General features: G+C 39.2%; 1 protein-coding gene across 4 annotated transcripts in view; it reads right to left on the reverse strand.

Moving 5' to 3' along the window:
- Positions 1-5,325: 5,325 nt before the first annotated feature.
- Positions 5,326-15,768, reverse strand: part of LOC112138784 (contactin-associated protein-like 4) — a 146,155-nt gene continuing 135,712 nt past the window's right edge. For 2 of the 4 annotated variants that reach the window (XM_024261420.2, XM_024261419.2), the window contains exons 22-24: positions 10,309-10,527; positions 8,060-8,131; positions 5,326-6,012 (exon numbers count right to left, since the gene is read on the reverse strand). In XM_024261420.2, coding sequence (XP_024117188.1) covers positions 5,816-6,012; positions 8,060-8,131; positions 10,309-10,527 — 488 coding nt within the window. In that variant the 3' untranslated portion in view covers positions 5,326-5,815. Of the gene's footprint in view, positions 6,013-7,401; positions 8,003-8,059; positions 8,132-10,308; positions 10,528-15,768 lie in introns of those variants that run through there. The other 2 variants (XM_024261422.2, XM_024261423.2) reach the window with 2 other exon arrangements.

A 15,768-nucleotide genomic window follows, 5' to 3' on the forward strand; every position in this document is an offset into this window, starting at 1 on the left:
ACTCCAGGTATGTTTGTTTTTGTTGTGAAATCAGACTTTTTAACAAAGGAGTCAAAGGGACTTTTCGTTTCTGGACCTGCTTCTGCTGGTTTTGGTGAAACTCCAACATTTCTTAATTCCTGGTTTGTGTTAAATTTGTGGAGAGTTTGCTTTGGCACCAGCTGACCAGGATTCAGATTTTCCACAATGTCTAAGTACAAGATTTCATTTTGGAGCGCGGACCAGCACTGAGCCTTTCTGGTGTAACTGGGGAGAAATGATTCCCCCCCCCTATAGTTTCCTCTCTGAAAACACCTTTGATAAGCTCCTCCCACTAGAAACTAAAGCATTTAAAGTGGGTGCAAATTAACTTATACTTGGTTACCGTATTTTCCGGACTATAAGTCGCGTTTTTTTTCATAGATTGAATGTCCCTGCGACTTATACTCCAGTGCGACTTATATACGATTTTTTAATGAGATGAGATATGGGCCGTAAGTCTAGAGTGCCCTCTTATGGTGATCTATGCAATTACTTTATTTACTTTAGTTATTCAGACATGACACAGACGAAGAATTTAAGGGATTTAGTGATATGGAGTGAGATTGCGTGCAATTAATTACAGTAAAGATACAAAGTTGATGAGTTCTTGAGGCTATAGTTAAATAAAACTGTTATGTTATATAAATGCTACACCTTTTCGTTTTTTTCATGATGCTAATATGTGAATATGTGTTGACACATATTCAGCCTGTTTTCTATTCACTTATGAATGTTATAACTTACCTTCCAGGATGATGTAATATTGTTTTTTTCAACCAGTTTGTAAAATAAATTACTTGAAAAAAATGCGACTTATACTCCAGTGCGACTTATGTATGTTTTTTTCTTCTTCATTATGCATTTTTTGGCCCCTGCGACTTATACTCCGGTGCGACTTATAGTCCGAAAAATACGGTACATATTTCATAAAATCTAAACATTTAAAGGTGTTTATTATTTTGAACATGTTTCTTTTATTTTGGAAAACTATCTTTGATTTTACTTTAAATTATAACAGAACCTTTGCAGAGAGAAGCATTAGTATAAACATTTCCATTTTCCTGCTGTTTTATAAATGCTTAATAAATACATAATTTCTCTAAATGTTGAATAATCTCAGAGTTAAATGTAGTTTTTAATGCTCAGAAAAGTGTCTGGCACAACAGAAAGCTGCCAACAGGCCCAGCATACTGTTATGGCATCACAGTCATTCACACTGGGCTGAGGCTTAAAGATTTAGTCATTTTTGTCGTTAAAATCCCATCTGTGCTCTGGGTCTCGCAGAGACGGTGTTGGAGAGCAGATGATCCTCTCCCCTCTTAATCTTCCTCCATCAGCAGCTCCACACAGCAGCTGCTTGAACTCATTGAGGGATTTGCTTCCTTTTTGTTGTTAACATAATTATGTTTGCTCGACAAAGTCTCCCATATTACCTTTCAGTTTCATTCCGGTTATCTCTCTGCCAACAAATCAGGCTGCCTGTCACATGAAAGCAGATTGGGATTTTAGAACAATCGGTCACAGCAGAGTCAAGACTGGTTCAGAGAGAAGTTACTGTTCAAACAAAACTCGTCTCGACTGTTTTCCTCTGGAAATCCAGAGGTGCTCGTGTGATGCTGTGATGCTCTACATGAGGATGTGTAGACGCATTTCTCTTTTACTGCTTACTAACCTGCTTTTGTCAGCTTTCAATCAATTATAGTTGGATTTGAATGAACATTAAAAAAAAAAAAATCAAATCACTGCAAGCAAACTGCTATTTTTTTCTTTTTCCATCAAGTCATGATGAATTATTCAAAGTTTGATTCATCTGTGTAAAGACATTTCTTTTGTTGTTTTTTTAATTTGTTTAATTGTTTGAAATAAACCAATTCCAAAACCAAAACAAAGGACAAAAGCACCCAAAGGAATGTTTCATGATTTCAAGCAGCAGTCCCATGTGGTTTTCAACTTTCTACTGTCTGACTTGTTGTTCAACTTTATCAGACACACCTTGCTGGTCCTGAGTTGGACCACTTTTGCCTTCAGAACTCCCTCAATCCTTGGTGTCAGAGATTCAACAAAGTTCTGGAAACATTCCTCAGAGAGTTTGGTCCATTTTGACATGACAGAGTCACACAGCTGCTGCAGATTTGTCATTAATGAACTTAAAGTGTGATTTCAACACCCATGCATGTGTTTCACCACTATGAGATGAAGGTTTGGAGGTCAAGGTTGTGTTGTTATGTTGTTGTGAGCTGTTTGCTGAAGAAAACCAATTCATTTTGTGTTTATTCAAAGATAGAAAGAGGACAAAGACGTTTATTTCTGTCAACTTTTATTATTGTTATTATTTTTTTATTATTATATTTTTCTTTCTTCACCAGCCACAAACCCCAAATTACCCAAGGGTCAAATTAGGGTCTGGTGGTTTCCTGTTTGGACTAAAAGGCCTCCAGGGATCCCCAAACAGTCAACACAAAAATTAGTTTCTTCTAAATAATAAATCTAACACAATAAAGAATAGGACAAGAATGTATCATAGGAAAAATACCTCATAAGCTTTTTGTAAAACCTTTATTAAACATTTATCGCTTATTAGTTTTTTTTGTACCATATTATTTGTAATCATGACTTTTACTAAAAGAAAAGTGTTAAAAAAGACAGTCAGGACATCTGTTTGGCAGGATGTTTGTCTTTCGTCTGGAGTTTCTTTTCTTTGAGGTGATATATGTGTTGAAATTGTTGACACTGAGTTCCTGCCTCCTCAGCATCTCCTCGTTTCTTAAATGTCTGCGTTTACGTGAGACTTACTTTGCCCTCTCACTGTTCCAGCTTTTTCTTTTCAGTGCATACACTCAGATTTTCCATATTTTTGCGTCAAATAATAAAAAGTGTCACCAGGAAAACGGGAAGCTCGGGAAAGCTTCCCTAACCATCTGTCCAAGTCATCTTTCAGAAAAGAAAACATTTCCTCTTCTCAGAATTTCCCAGCAAGCACTCTGATGCTGCTCCATTTTCAAGAAATGCAGAAACTAACCAATTAGCCTTGTTGTCTCCTCACGAGTGTGGGCAGGAGATACATGAAGTGTTTCTGTGTGCATTGAAGGAGGTGACAGACAGCGATGCTTCTGCAAAGTGTGCTCTGCTGTCCGTGTAAAAAGCCTCAGTGTTCAAAGACATTAGGAGATCAGAGGACGCTCCCTGAAGGGAGCTACAGCAGGAAGGAGGAAACTTTTAGGTGCCAGCCACAAAGACTTGAAGTGCATGTAAACGATTTTCCTGTAAAAAGCAAATGTGACCCTCAGCTTAGACATGATCAAGGCCTCTGGTTGGGTTTTGGTCTTTCAGGGGTTTCTCTTTGTCTCTGAAGGAAAGTGGATGACTAAGTTCAACTATTACGACTCTATCTGCAGCTTTTATTAAATAACATCCTTACAAAGGGGCTGATAAAGAACGGCGATATGGTTTTCAGAGTTCAGGCTGGTCAAATTATTCAAAAATAAATAAATAAATATTTGTATTTGGACATTTTGAGGATTTTTTAAATTTTTTGTCTGTAGTTTGTTTCTTTCCAAGCTTTCAATGTGTTCTTGTAGAGAAACAAGTTTATTCCTTTACAGCCCAGTTTAGTTGTGGTGTCCCACAAGGGTCAATAATGGGACCAATTCAGATTTTTTTCCCTGTTTTTGATCTTGTTTAAAATCGATCTTATTCTCTTTCAATAGTAATGACTGTTGGAGTTTAAATACCAAAAAAAAGTTAAATGTTAAAGCTTCGGTGCTTTTGAATATTTTGCATTTCCAATCCTACAAAAAAACAAAAAAAAAAGATGTTTTTTGCTAGTGATTATTGCTCACCTTACAGTTTACCACCCCCCAGTAAAGAACTTAAAGGTCAATCATAGCTAAAAATGTTCTTCAAAGAAAACCAAAATTCAATCCATAAGCTGTTGGCACCAGATGGATTGATACCTTCATAATCACACAGTTATACAATTGCAATTTATTTTAGTTCAACTTTTTGCAGTTTGTTAAAAGGATAGAAGTTCTGACTGCATAAAAAGGATCCATCACCTTTCATTGGCTTCCAGACGACTTGTGACTGAATTTGGGTTCAAAAAATATTTGAAGCTTATTAGCATTGATCATTTTATTCTTTAAATGTTTTTTCCTTTGTTTTTTTAAGTACATTTTTGTAGCTAAAAATAAATCAATAAAAGATATTTCTAATTTTAGGTTTCATATCAACCTGTATTATGATTATCAATGTTAAGCAGCGCTCACACCAAACATTCACTCATTAGGGGCGTCCAGGTTCAATTTTAGATCATCTCACATCTTGTGGCGCTTTTTGAACGTCGGGTGCAACGTGGCGGTCAGGTACAATAACGCGGTGTGGTACAAATTTTGACATAAAATCGAAGAAGTGAACTTTGGAGAAGAACTTGTGTCGCGTGACCCAATTAGGGACTCAGCTTGGGCCGTAACAGGCTGATGATATAATCAGTGGGTGGAGTCTAAAACCAACACGGAGGAGAATCTGATCGTTCTTATTCTGAACGTTAGGATATTTTTCTTAATTGAACGGAGACCAATAAAGGTCCTCCAGTTATTTTCATATTTTTTATTCTTACTTTTTTCCCTGTTTCTCAGATTAATCAAATGTTTCAAACGGGGCACAGAGACACAGAAGTACCGCTGAAAGCGCCGTCACTCAGACGCCGCTCCTGCGCCTCTAAAATATCTCATGAACCCAGACATGGAAAACTGATTACCAACGTTTTTGTAAAGAAGACATCATTAATGTCTTCCACAACTTGTACATGAGATATAGTTTCCAGACATGTAGTGATGAGGCTAAAGACTTCAGACAGCAGCTCCTTCCACTCGCTGTGGGAGGAGGAGGAATACAAACACATTTTTTGACAAGTGTCCACCAGGGAGTTTGCTGCTGGAATCACAGTGAGTGTGAACGCAGCACTAGAAGTTAGCTCTGTAATTCACATGATTAAAAAAAACATCAACAGGTCTGCTTTTTAGTTCATGATTTAGCAGATTTGTTGCATCTTTTTATGTATTTTTCTCTATTTGCAGATGTTTGATCAAAACTGCAGCATCTGGCGGTTGTGCTGCTTTACTTTCATTCACTTTACATTGACATTATCTTAACCTGGTGATGGTAAAAGTGTTTCCTTCTGCACTATGTGGAGAAAAAATCTCTGGCTCTTCAGTTGAAATGCTGCGATGCTGATCGTCTCGGTTTATTTCTTTAGGATGTTCAGAGGAGCGTGGTTGGTGTCGATTAAAGATGGTCCACCAAAACTTTAAAGTTTGAAAAACTTACATTTATTTTTCAGTATTTTCAATCAGTTGTTTGGAGAAAAAAATTCCACTTAAATAATCTTTACAAACTCATATACTCAAAAGAAAAGTAAAAACCCTAAAGATAAAAAGAGGAAAAGTTCATGGATGAGTGTGAGTGATCTCACAAAAATGTGTCAAAACACTCAACCGTTTGGCTGTGACCTCTCTACGAGCCCGTCTTCAATAACAATCATGATTTAATCAATTCAAAGGTGTGATCGCTGCAATGATGTGAATCAACATTTAAACCTTTGCAGTTAAAACGTGTGTTCATCCGACACTGTTGCTGCTTTGTATCATTTACAGTAAAGCCACAGAAACACAACACTGTGTGAATTGTTCCTTTGTGTCCTCTGCCTGAGAAGTGTCCGCTTGAGTGCACTGTAAATCCCGTCGGGGTGGGAAAGGCTCAAAAACAGCAGCAGCTCATGGGGTCGGGCCGGCTCCTGTCAGATGAAATACTCCTTTGGGTTTTCCGAGGAGAGGGTCTGGGAATCAGGCTGATTGTTGAAGGGAAACTCCGGACTGTCCTCCCGTTTGACCCGCTTCCCCTCCTGGTTCTGGAAGGTGTCTTTCCTTCGGTACAGGAATCTGGCAGCTATGGCCAGGCCGGTCACGGTCACAAAGATGACCACAGCTATGACACCTGAAACACGGACAGGAGATCAGCGCATTTGAACAGGAAGCAGCTCAGACCATGTCATCACTTTCTCTAAAACTTTGTACGGTGCAAATCACATCAACAAATCACTCAACATGAAAACAAAAAGTTAAAAAGCAAAATAAACTTGAAGAGTTGCACTACCTGCGATAATGCTAGTGTGAATGCTTTTTGATGAAAGTAGTCGCTGAAGATGCTGAAGCTTTTTGCTGAACATGATGTCGCAGTTTACTTTAATTGCTGAAGGGATTTGCTGAAACTACAAAAGCTATTTGCAAAATGTTAAACCTGCTAAAAGACTGGAAATTTTGTTAAAGAACTATGAAAGAGCGCTGAGGTTTACCTACATTTCTGAAAAAAAAAAAAAAAATTGTAGTAAAATTGCTTTAAAATCCCTTATACATGCCAATTTTGCAAATTAATGTATATGTTGCTTGAATGCGAGCTTAACTCCAAATTAGCCCAAAATACCGTAATAAAGGCCAAATTAGCCAAAAAGCTAGCTCGTTGCTTAAATACTAGCTAAACTCCAAAATGGCATAAAAATTCTCAGTAAACTAAATTAGCCAAAAACCTTAGCCTGTTGCTAAGATAGAATCTTAACTCTTAATTGGCCTATAAAAACTTCAGTAGATGACAAATTAGCCAAAAACTTTAGCATGTTGCTAAAATATTAATTAAGCTCACTAGATGCCAAAAATAAAGGCTTGTTGCTAATTGACTTAAAACTTTGAAATGTGAAGATTTTCATTCATTTCCTATGGGACAAAATGTGTTCAATATTTCAAAAATGATAAAGTTTCTGAATACCAAAAATATAAGTAGTAATATCCTGAACGAGCTGAACGATTGGATAAAAAAGATTACTAAAACTGTGATTGAACTTTTACGTGCCGAAAAACGTACGTAAAGGAGCAGGAGGATCACTATAGTGTGAATGCTTAGTAGCAATAAGAAAAAACAAAAAAAAACATGACATTTAAGAAATCCAAACAAAATTTCAGAAACTTAAACACAATTCCAAGAAATAAATAAATTAAAAAAAAAAAAAAAACATCTAATGAAAAAGTAATTTCCAGACAATAAAATGAAACTCTGAAAACACAGTACAGGAAAAGGTAGGTACATCGGTAGGTACATGGGACATCGGTGATGGGATGATAATGTTTGTCCATCATTTTAACTGAAAATTATTTGGCATGAAGGGATACTGAAAGTACTCTGTTCTAATTACAAAACTTTTACTAGTATGTGGACACTGAAGACGCATTTGAAAAAACTTCAAAAATCAAATCTTATCCAATGAGCGATGTCCCAAAATACCTTCCTGTTAGTTTTTTAACATTTCATTACTTTTGTTTTCTGAAAAGTTCCTTTTTTATTTTTGTTTTATTTCTTTGGAATTGTGTTTTGATTTCTACTGTTATTTATTTATTATTTGTTTTGCTTTTTTTGAATTCCTCAAAAGGTTTTAGCGTCGAGTGATTTGTTGCACTTCAGGGCCTCCATATCTTTGTCTTCTGAATCCAAAAATCCCACCTGCTCCTCTGGTTACACTGCAGCAGGGTCTGTATGCTTGATCTTGAAGTTAGTTATCATTTTGAAGCAAATACACCTTTCAGGGCTAAATAAAAAGTTTTCACATGAGCAGCTCCTCCCTGCGTAGGTTTAATGAGGCAGGCTGCCCTTTGTGTGCTGGAGAGTTTAACCGACAGCTGGAAATGACTTTTCTCTGGATTTCACCTTTTCTGGCAGCAAGATTATAGATTAAACCTTTTCAGTCCCCACTCTGAATCAATTTGTGCTGGCAGAGCAACAAAGTTTAATTAGTTTTAAATGGACTCCTGCTGTGCACATAACTTTGGCATACTTCTGGAAAGTGCGCTGACCCCTCCCACCGTGAGCTGGCCTGTGTTACTGTCATTGAACTGTTGCTGCAAGTGTTCACGCCGTTCATGAACTGAATCTCCACTTCCTGTGAAAGAAAGAAACGGTTTGGAGTGAAGTGAACGGCAGAGGAAGAGTTCAGTACCTCCAATCAGCGCCGAGTCAGTCCTGATGGCATTGACTAAAGGTTGACCAGAACCCACTGAACCGGGCTGGTCTGAAGCAGAGAAGCAGAGGAAACGGAAGAGAAGACAAAATGTTTATAAAGAGAAACTGATGCAGGAGAGAAAGCAGGGGAAAGAGGAAGCAGAGATTATATGCAATAAAGGATAAAACACAGAAACCCAAAGCGGAAAGGATTTTAGGGAAATTATAAAGACCCTTGAATCAAGAATAATTGTCTTATTTTCTCTTTCAAGAGAAATGATCTTATAAAGAATGTTTTTCAACAGCAAAGTAAAAGTAGTCTGGATCAATACCTGAACCTTTCATTGGCTCTGTAATCAGACTGTTTCCAATGGACATTTCTGTCTTGAACCAAAGGTTGTAAACAAATCCATGTGACTAAAAATCTCTCCATTGGCCAGGAATTAAGAGGGCGGGGCAAAGCAACAACCAGAAGAAATCCAGATTTGCAATCCTTGTTTGTTAGTTCATTTATTCAAACTTTATATTTCAATGACCAATTTTGAACGTCTAAAAAACCCTTTTTTACTGCTACTTTGGTTTGGTGGAGGCGTGCTGCAAGACGGTTACTGGAAAGACGACGGCTAAGAAGCTCCGCTGATACGTGGTAATGACAACAACAATAGACAGTCGTAAAAACAGTGAGAAGTAATGTGTATCATGTTGAATGTTGTCTTGATGAGCCTGCATTCCTTCTACCCCATTCTAATGAGTTGCTAAGTCTCATCGTTATTTTGCTACTTTGTTTACATCCCATAATACACAGCTACGGTGGCTGTTTTGGTCCAGTTGTTCAGCTCTGAGCACAGAGCCTATTCAGACAAATGAAACTCTCTGTGTATTCAGACTGGACACTACTGGTCCACTTAAAGTGAACCAGAGTTGGTCTCCCCCTGATAATCCGGAACAAAGTTTCAGTCTGAATACACCCAAGTGGACCCTGATCCGGGACCAGGAACGGCTCTCTGACCCATTTTTTGAGGTGGTCTCGGTTTGTTTCCAACCTGACTGAGTTCCCGTTCACTCTGAGGGTCGTTATGCGGCACGTGCCCTCTGCTACTGTGACATCATCACAAAACCACATTGTAGTTCCTTAACAGAATTCTCTTAAAAACAAAGCCGTAACACCACGACTATGAGGCATTCAGAAATGTGGTGGGATGAATTCCAGCTCTTTAAAACTATTTTAATGTGATATTCTAACGTACCAAAGAAGCAGTAAAAAGTGTTGAACTCGACGTTGATACAGATGTTCAAAACTGGTCAGTGAAATATAAAGTTTGAATAAGTGAAATATCCCAATGATTCCAAAGCACTATACTACCACAAATCCCGCATCTAGTTACTTTTTCCCACCCTAAAAATTCCTGGCCAGTAAATGAAGAGATCTTTAGTTATGTGATTTTGTTTACAGGTTTTGTTCCACAAGAGAAAATTCCCCCGGACAGCAGTCTAAATACATACCAAGGTTCAGGACTTGATCCAAGACAAATTTAGCGTATAAATTCATAGTGTGACTTACTTTTGGTGACTTTGGAAGAGGCTAAGTTTGGTTAGCTTAACGGCTATTCCTCTGCTTTCTGTTGCAGTTAAAATGGCGACATACGGCAGAGTAATTAAAGGCCTTTCTGAAATGAGTGGCTTCTCTTTTTGTTGTGTAACTTTTTTTGTGCGTTGTAGGTCAGTTTTTGTTCAGTTTAGGGCAGAGGTCACATTCGGTCATAATAAACAGAAGAAAGAGGTTGTGTACCCCCTGGAAAAAGACACCAGGCAATTGTTGCTTTATTTCTAGAACCTAATTTTCCCTGATCTCTGCCTTCATTTCTTCTACTCCCCTTGTGTGGAAACAGAAGCTCAGCGTGAGGAACAGCTGCGCTCAGCCTGCAGCCACCATTCAGCACGCCAGTGTTGGAGCCTCCGGCATTACAAGTTCAACCAAGGAAATAGAAAAGAATCTGAATCGCGGATAACTACTTTTTTGTTGTTGCTGCCAGCCTCACAGTGTGAGGTTTCATCTTTAATGCTCGTCTGTTTTCTGGGTTCTGGCTTCTGTTCCAAGCTCACCAGTAAAAAAACAAAACACTGGAAACATGTAGGATATTAAAAACTGTTCACGTTTTTGTCTTACGAGTGTGGCTTATTGATTTTTATGCTTCATAGAACAAAATCAAAACAGACCCAAACTCTTGTAAGACTTCAGTTGCATACCTGAAAGGTGGTGTGTGTTCTCGGCTGCGTGGGGTTTGGCTGAGGCGGCAGAGCCACAGCCGGACTGAACCAAAGGCCCGCTTATGTGGACTGGGCTGGTGTCTGGATGCAGCAGAGCCGCTTTCAGGGGACTGATGGAGTTGAACTGAACCACTGACAGGCAGCCGGTGAAACCCAGAGACGCCAACCTGGCCAGGTGTGGATCCATGTGGTCAGAATCTGCAGGAAACAACAGATGCAGCTGAAAACCCAAACAATATTCAGGCATTTAAGATTCATTTGATCTGTTTTAAGTTTTACAAACTGTCAAAGATGTCGTTCAGTTTTCCTAAAATGCAGCAGAACAACAATAAAAAAAATGTTAATTCATAATAAATGCCTAACTCTCTGCAATTAACGATTTATCACTTATTATTCGAGTCATATTCTCTTTTTCTAAAATTATTTCTCTTTTTTTCTTCAGAACTGACTCCACAACTGACAAAGAAAAAGCCAAAGTACTTTTTAACTTGTTTTTAACATTTACAAATGACAAACTCTCATCTCAACTCATCTCAACTAATTTCAACCCATCCACTTCCATCTCATCGTATCTCACTTTATTTCAACTCATCTAAAATGAAATATGACATCCCAAAGCTGTAAAAACTAAGTCACACTGAAATCTCTCTTTCATTATAGTAACTCTTCCAGCACACGGGACATTTCTGCCCTTGACCTGCACTGCCACATTAACCGATGGGACAAAGGGCAGTCAGACCGTCACCATGATGTTAATTTGGCTCAGGATCTGCCTCTCAGAGGAAATCTGTGGACTGAGTCATTAATTAAATAACAAAGATGAGCATCATTTTCAGCTCCAGGCTGAGGAGAGACTCCCAGCATGCAACAAAAGTCTTGGAGGAGACCATGCTCTGGATGTAATGCTGGACTGGATTACTATGATGTGTAATGTTTGGATGGATCCAATTAAAATGAATTAACGTGAAGTGTTGCAAATATGGCAATCACTGTACATGTAAAGTTCCTAATGGCTTTAAAGAAGGTTGTGAAATGCCTCTGAAGTCTCCACTGTTTCGACTTATTAAAGTCACATGGACTCTTACAGGGGTTGTGGGGTTTTGGGATGTCCAGGCTCATGGAGGGCGTGCAGACGGGCATTCTAAGGGGAGCGCAGAAGTCTTTCAGTTCCCTTGCAGCTTGTGTGGACACCTCAAGGGACATCATGAAAATGGAACGTACCATTGTCTGCCGTATGGTTTCAGGAAGTATTTGCAATGTAAGTTGCATTCCCTTCTGATGTACAGGTAATGCTTGCACAGTGTCCTTACACAGCACTCTGGTTGTTCGTGAGGTGTGATTGTTGCACAAGATGCAGTGTACACGATACAGGGTGTAAGATACTTGGTGTGCACGTGATATACAAGTGCCTGTGGGACGCCCACATGATGACCTCACAAATGACACTCTGCTTGTTTAATTTCCTCATTTCTAACGGCCAGACTGCTTTTAAGGAGAACACGCTTACACCTAGAACAGCACTAACGAGCTCCATGCACAGCTCACAGGTTTTCAGGTATGGATTTCTGTCTTGTATACTTACTATCTATTTTAAATCTTATAGAAATCTTGAAACATGGAAAGTCTGTACGACATGCCTGCATCTCATCGACTTCACCCTTACTTTTACGATTTAATCAAGGGTTTGCCATGTCCCCTTCCCTGCAGCATACCCATAGAAAAAATACACATGAACATTTTTGCATTACGGGTTCATGGAGCGGTCTAGGACTTTGATAGTTCTTGTGGACCACCTGTGTACCCCGTACAGGTATCCACCCTAAGGGCAGTTGTGACTAAGTCTTTATACCTGAGATGGAGAGGAACTAATTTCAGACCAAAAAGTGCAGATACAAAGATGTAAGTAAGAGTGACCAAAAGTTTTTGTTTAACTTCCAAGTTGCAGAACAAAAACATTGCATGTGCTTTAAATCAATTGCTCTAGTTAAGGAACAATGGAGGCTCAGCTTAACTTCGAGCTCCTGTCAGCTCTTTTTTGTTTGCTATAGTTCTGCTTCTGGGGTTCAACAGCTTTTTTTATTCTTATAATAGCAGCAGCAATCAAAAGTGTTCCAAGATGCTGATCGCCACTCAATCATGACATCCTCCTAACTCACACACATCCATTACAGCAACTCTATTACGCCGCCTGCAGCTCATCATACAACCAGACGCATGTGCCCTCTACCTCCACCCATTGATTGTATTGACTGGACCGCTCCATCGTTCATCCGCGCTCCGTGATGGCAGCATCAACAGCAGCTGTGAGGGCGTGCATCACCGCCGTGAGCAGCTGCATCAGTGTCTGACTGAGAGCCGACTGCGGCTTTACCGGGACACATCTGCATGTTGATGAGAGCGGCGGGAGCTCCTCTCAGCTGACACCCCCCCCAACCCCTCTGTGTTCCTTCTAGGTCCATTAGTTAGACTGATGGATGACGGGGTTGAGATGAGACAACAGAAAATCCACTTTACTGCTGTTTTTTGATCCTGAGCCGACTCTGCCTCCCCTGGTGTGACAGTGTGGGCGACAGGTTGCAGGCTGACATGACAGGATTGAAACACACTGAGCTGGTTTACAAAAACTTCACATGTATTGAACATTTTAGCGGCTAAAAAAGTACATTTGTTCACATTTCAGGATGTTTTTGGATAATCCCAAAACTTGATGCTGACAAGCCAAAGAAGTTTTTGACCCAAATTCTAAAGGACAAAGTTTGTAAATACGACCCCAAATGAAGCGTAAACGAACACAAAATGAATCATATTCTTGGATGATGCAAACCTGTGAAACTTGAAGGACATCTCTTGTGAAAGCTCCAACAAACGCATGACTCACATTTGCCCTCTAATAACCGAGTCCTTCCTTTCAAATTAACTGCTCTGTTATGACTGTCTTATGAGAGAACCGTGACAGATGCCAGCGGCCTCTCGGCCCCTCGAGTTCTTCAAAGCTTGTATCTCGGTCCGTCTTTGAAGGAGCCGCTCAAAGAAAACATGAATAAATCATGACGGAGCCAATTACTGTCATCACCTCAGCACTTTTACAAGTCCCCGTCCAGAAGTGTGCCTTAAAGAGGACAAGGCACGGCACTGGCACATTGCATTTTTGCAAAAGGAATGGCCTCTTATGTATGGGTGATGAGGACAAAACATCATGGAGTTGAGCCAGCTGAAGCTTTCCTAACAGGGACTTTTCTGTCCGGCTCCCTGGTTCTAGGAACAGAGCGAGAGGGTGGGGAGGAGGGTTACCCCTCAACCAATGACACGAGCGTCCTTTCATTTCTGCTACAGTAACTGGTAAAGAAATGCTAAAAATTAAAATGAAGAATAAAGCATTTTAAAAAAATATTTATCTGTAAGTCCCACTCTGATCATGTTTTTTTTGTCAAATCGTTCCCAGTGGTCCTTTAATTATAATTATGTTATTTTTAGGAACAATCAAAAAACCTGGACATAGTTTCTGCAGAGCGTCAGGAGTTTATTAGAAATTCACCTCTGAATTGTGGGTGGCATTGTTGGTGCAGAGTGAGTCTACCCCCATTTCCCATCATCCATCTGTTTCCATGCTCTCCTGCTAGCTTACAGCCCCTCATACCCCGACCTAACATTACCGGTGCAACAAAAATGCCAAGTAACATCAGAGCTATCCATCCATACACTTAATCCAGATTCCAGCTCAGACGAGGAAAACAAAGACGTTCATGGATCTATGTTTCTACAAGTGGATGCATCAGAATATAGCTGAGCAGGAGGCTTGTGGTCTGCAGATTGTAACTTTTACGTCACAGCAACAAGCTTTTTTCATTGGCATTTTTTTGTCTGGTCCTGATTCACAACAACTTTAATCAAGAAATACTCAGAAATGTAGTTTTAAGCTTAATGTTCTTTATACATGTCATTCATCATGAGATAAATGCCACAACAACATGATCAAAGCACCATTTTCATTGGAGTGGGTCTCTAATGAGTTTGTAAAATCTTCTACCAACTGCTACTCTGTTGCAGGTCAAAAGCTAAGATTCTATTGATTCTAATTCTACAAACATCACTAGTCTGTGTCAGGACGTGGTGGAGGACCCACACAGACGCAGGAGAGCAGGCTTGGTGACAGGAATTTAAATCATTTATAAATTAACCAAAACATGACAAAAACTCATGGAGGAACAAAAATGGTGGCAGAGCAGATGACCTGACAATGAGGAACTGAAATCCAAAGACTTTTATACACTGAGGATGATTAACTAAATGAAGACAGCTGTGAATGATTAACCTGAGCACGGTGAGACTGACAAGGAAAACAGAGAATCCTGACACTGTTTTGTATACTTACTATCTATCGTAAATCTTATAGAAATCTTGGCCTAGCAGACAAAAACTGGCAAACCATCTTTACATTTATCAAGTAAAATTCTATTAACTGGAACAAAATAAACAATCGGTTCCATAGAATTTACAGCGTATAACCAGTTTGGGTTTGCTGTTGTCCTGGTAATCGATATGGGCTAGAGCTGCACAGAGAAACAGTTTGAGGGGAGAAATAAAATGAATCCTTGGAATGATATGCACAAAGTATCTATGGCCTTATTTCTGAATAGTGAGCCAGAATAGCTGTTTAAAATGTGTAGTGATTTGAATGTAAAACCTAGGAAGAGTTACTAAAAAGTGAGAATGAAGCTCTAAAGAGTTGTGGATGACGATAGTTTCTGAGGAGTTCCAGAATCTTTCAAACTGGACCAAATAATTGGAGGAGACACAGATGATCAGAAAGATCAGCATAACGATGAAACAGTTCTGTTAGAGGAGTGACTGGAAGATACGGCTGCTGGAGGGACTAAATGTTGGGAGGCAACACCACTGGCAAAATGAGTTAGTTGCATCACAAAGAGAAGCATATGTGACATCTAAAAGTTAGTTCTTCACTTGTTTTATCTCCAGGACGGTTCTGCAACCTTCAACCCAGAAGGAGCCCCAAAGTCCTCACTCAGCCTCTAGAAAAATAAGATACTGATTATATTTACGTTTTACTACTGACATAATACATGTAAATAAACTATTGTGGGGGTTTTTTGGCATAAAAACACAAACATGAAGAGAAAATAACTTTTTAATATGAAATAGTTTATAATTTTTGACAGAGCTTTGCATTATTTCCTTTCAAAATAAAAGACATCCTATACCGTAGTAGGATAATGTCAAAGCAGCAAATGCAGTAGGAAGTGTAAAATCATCAAGGATTTAAAAAAAAATGTTTGACTGTTTCTTGTGCATTATTGATACAAATTCATAAATATAACCAACAAAAACTCAACCAGAGCTAATGCAGTGACCCCTACCAAATAGGGGTGTTGCGGATCACGGATTATCCGTGGTCCGTACGGATCAGAAGCCACGGTTCGG

Source organism: Oryzias melastigma, linkage group LG17, assembly GCF_002922805.2.
Source record: "Oryzias melastigma strain HK-1 linkage group LG17, ASM292280v2, whole genome shotgun sequence".
NCBI lineage: Eukaryota > Metazoa > Chordata > Actinopteri > Beloniformes > Adrianichthyidae > Oryzias > Oryzias melastigma.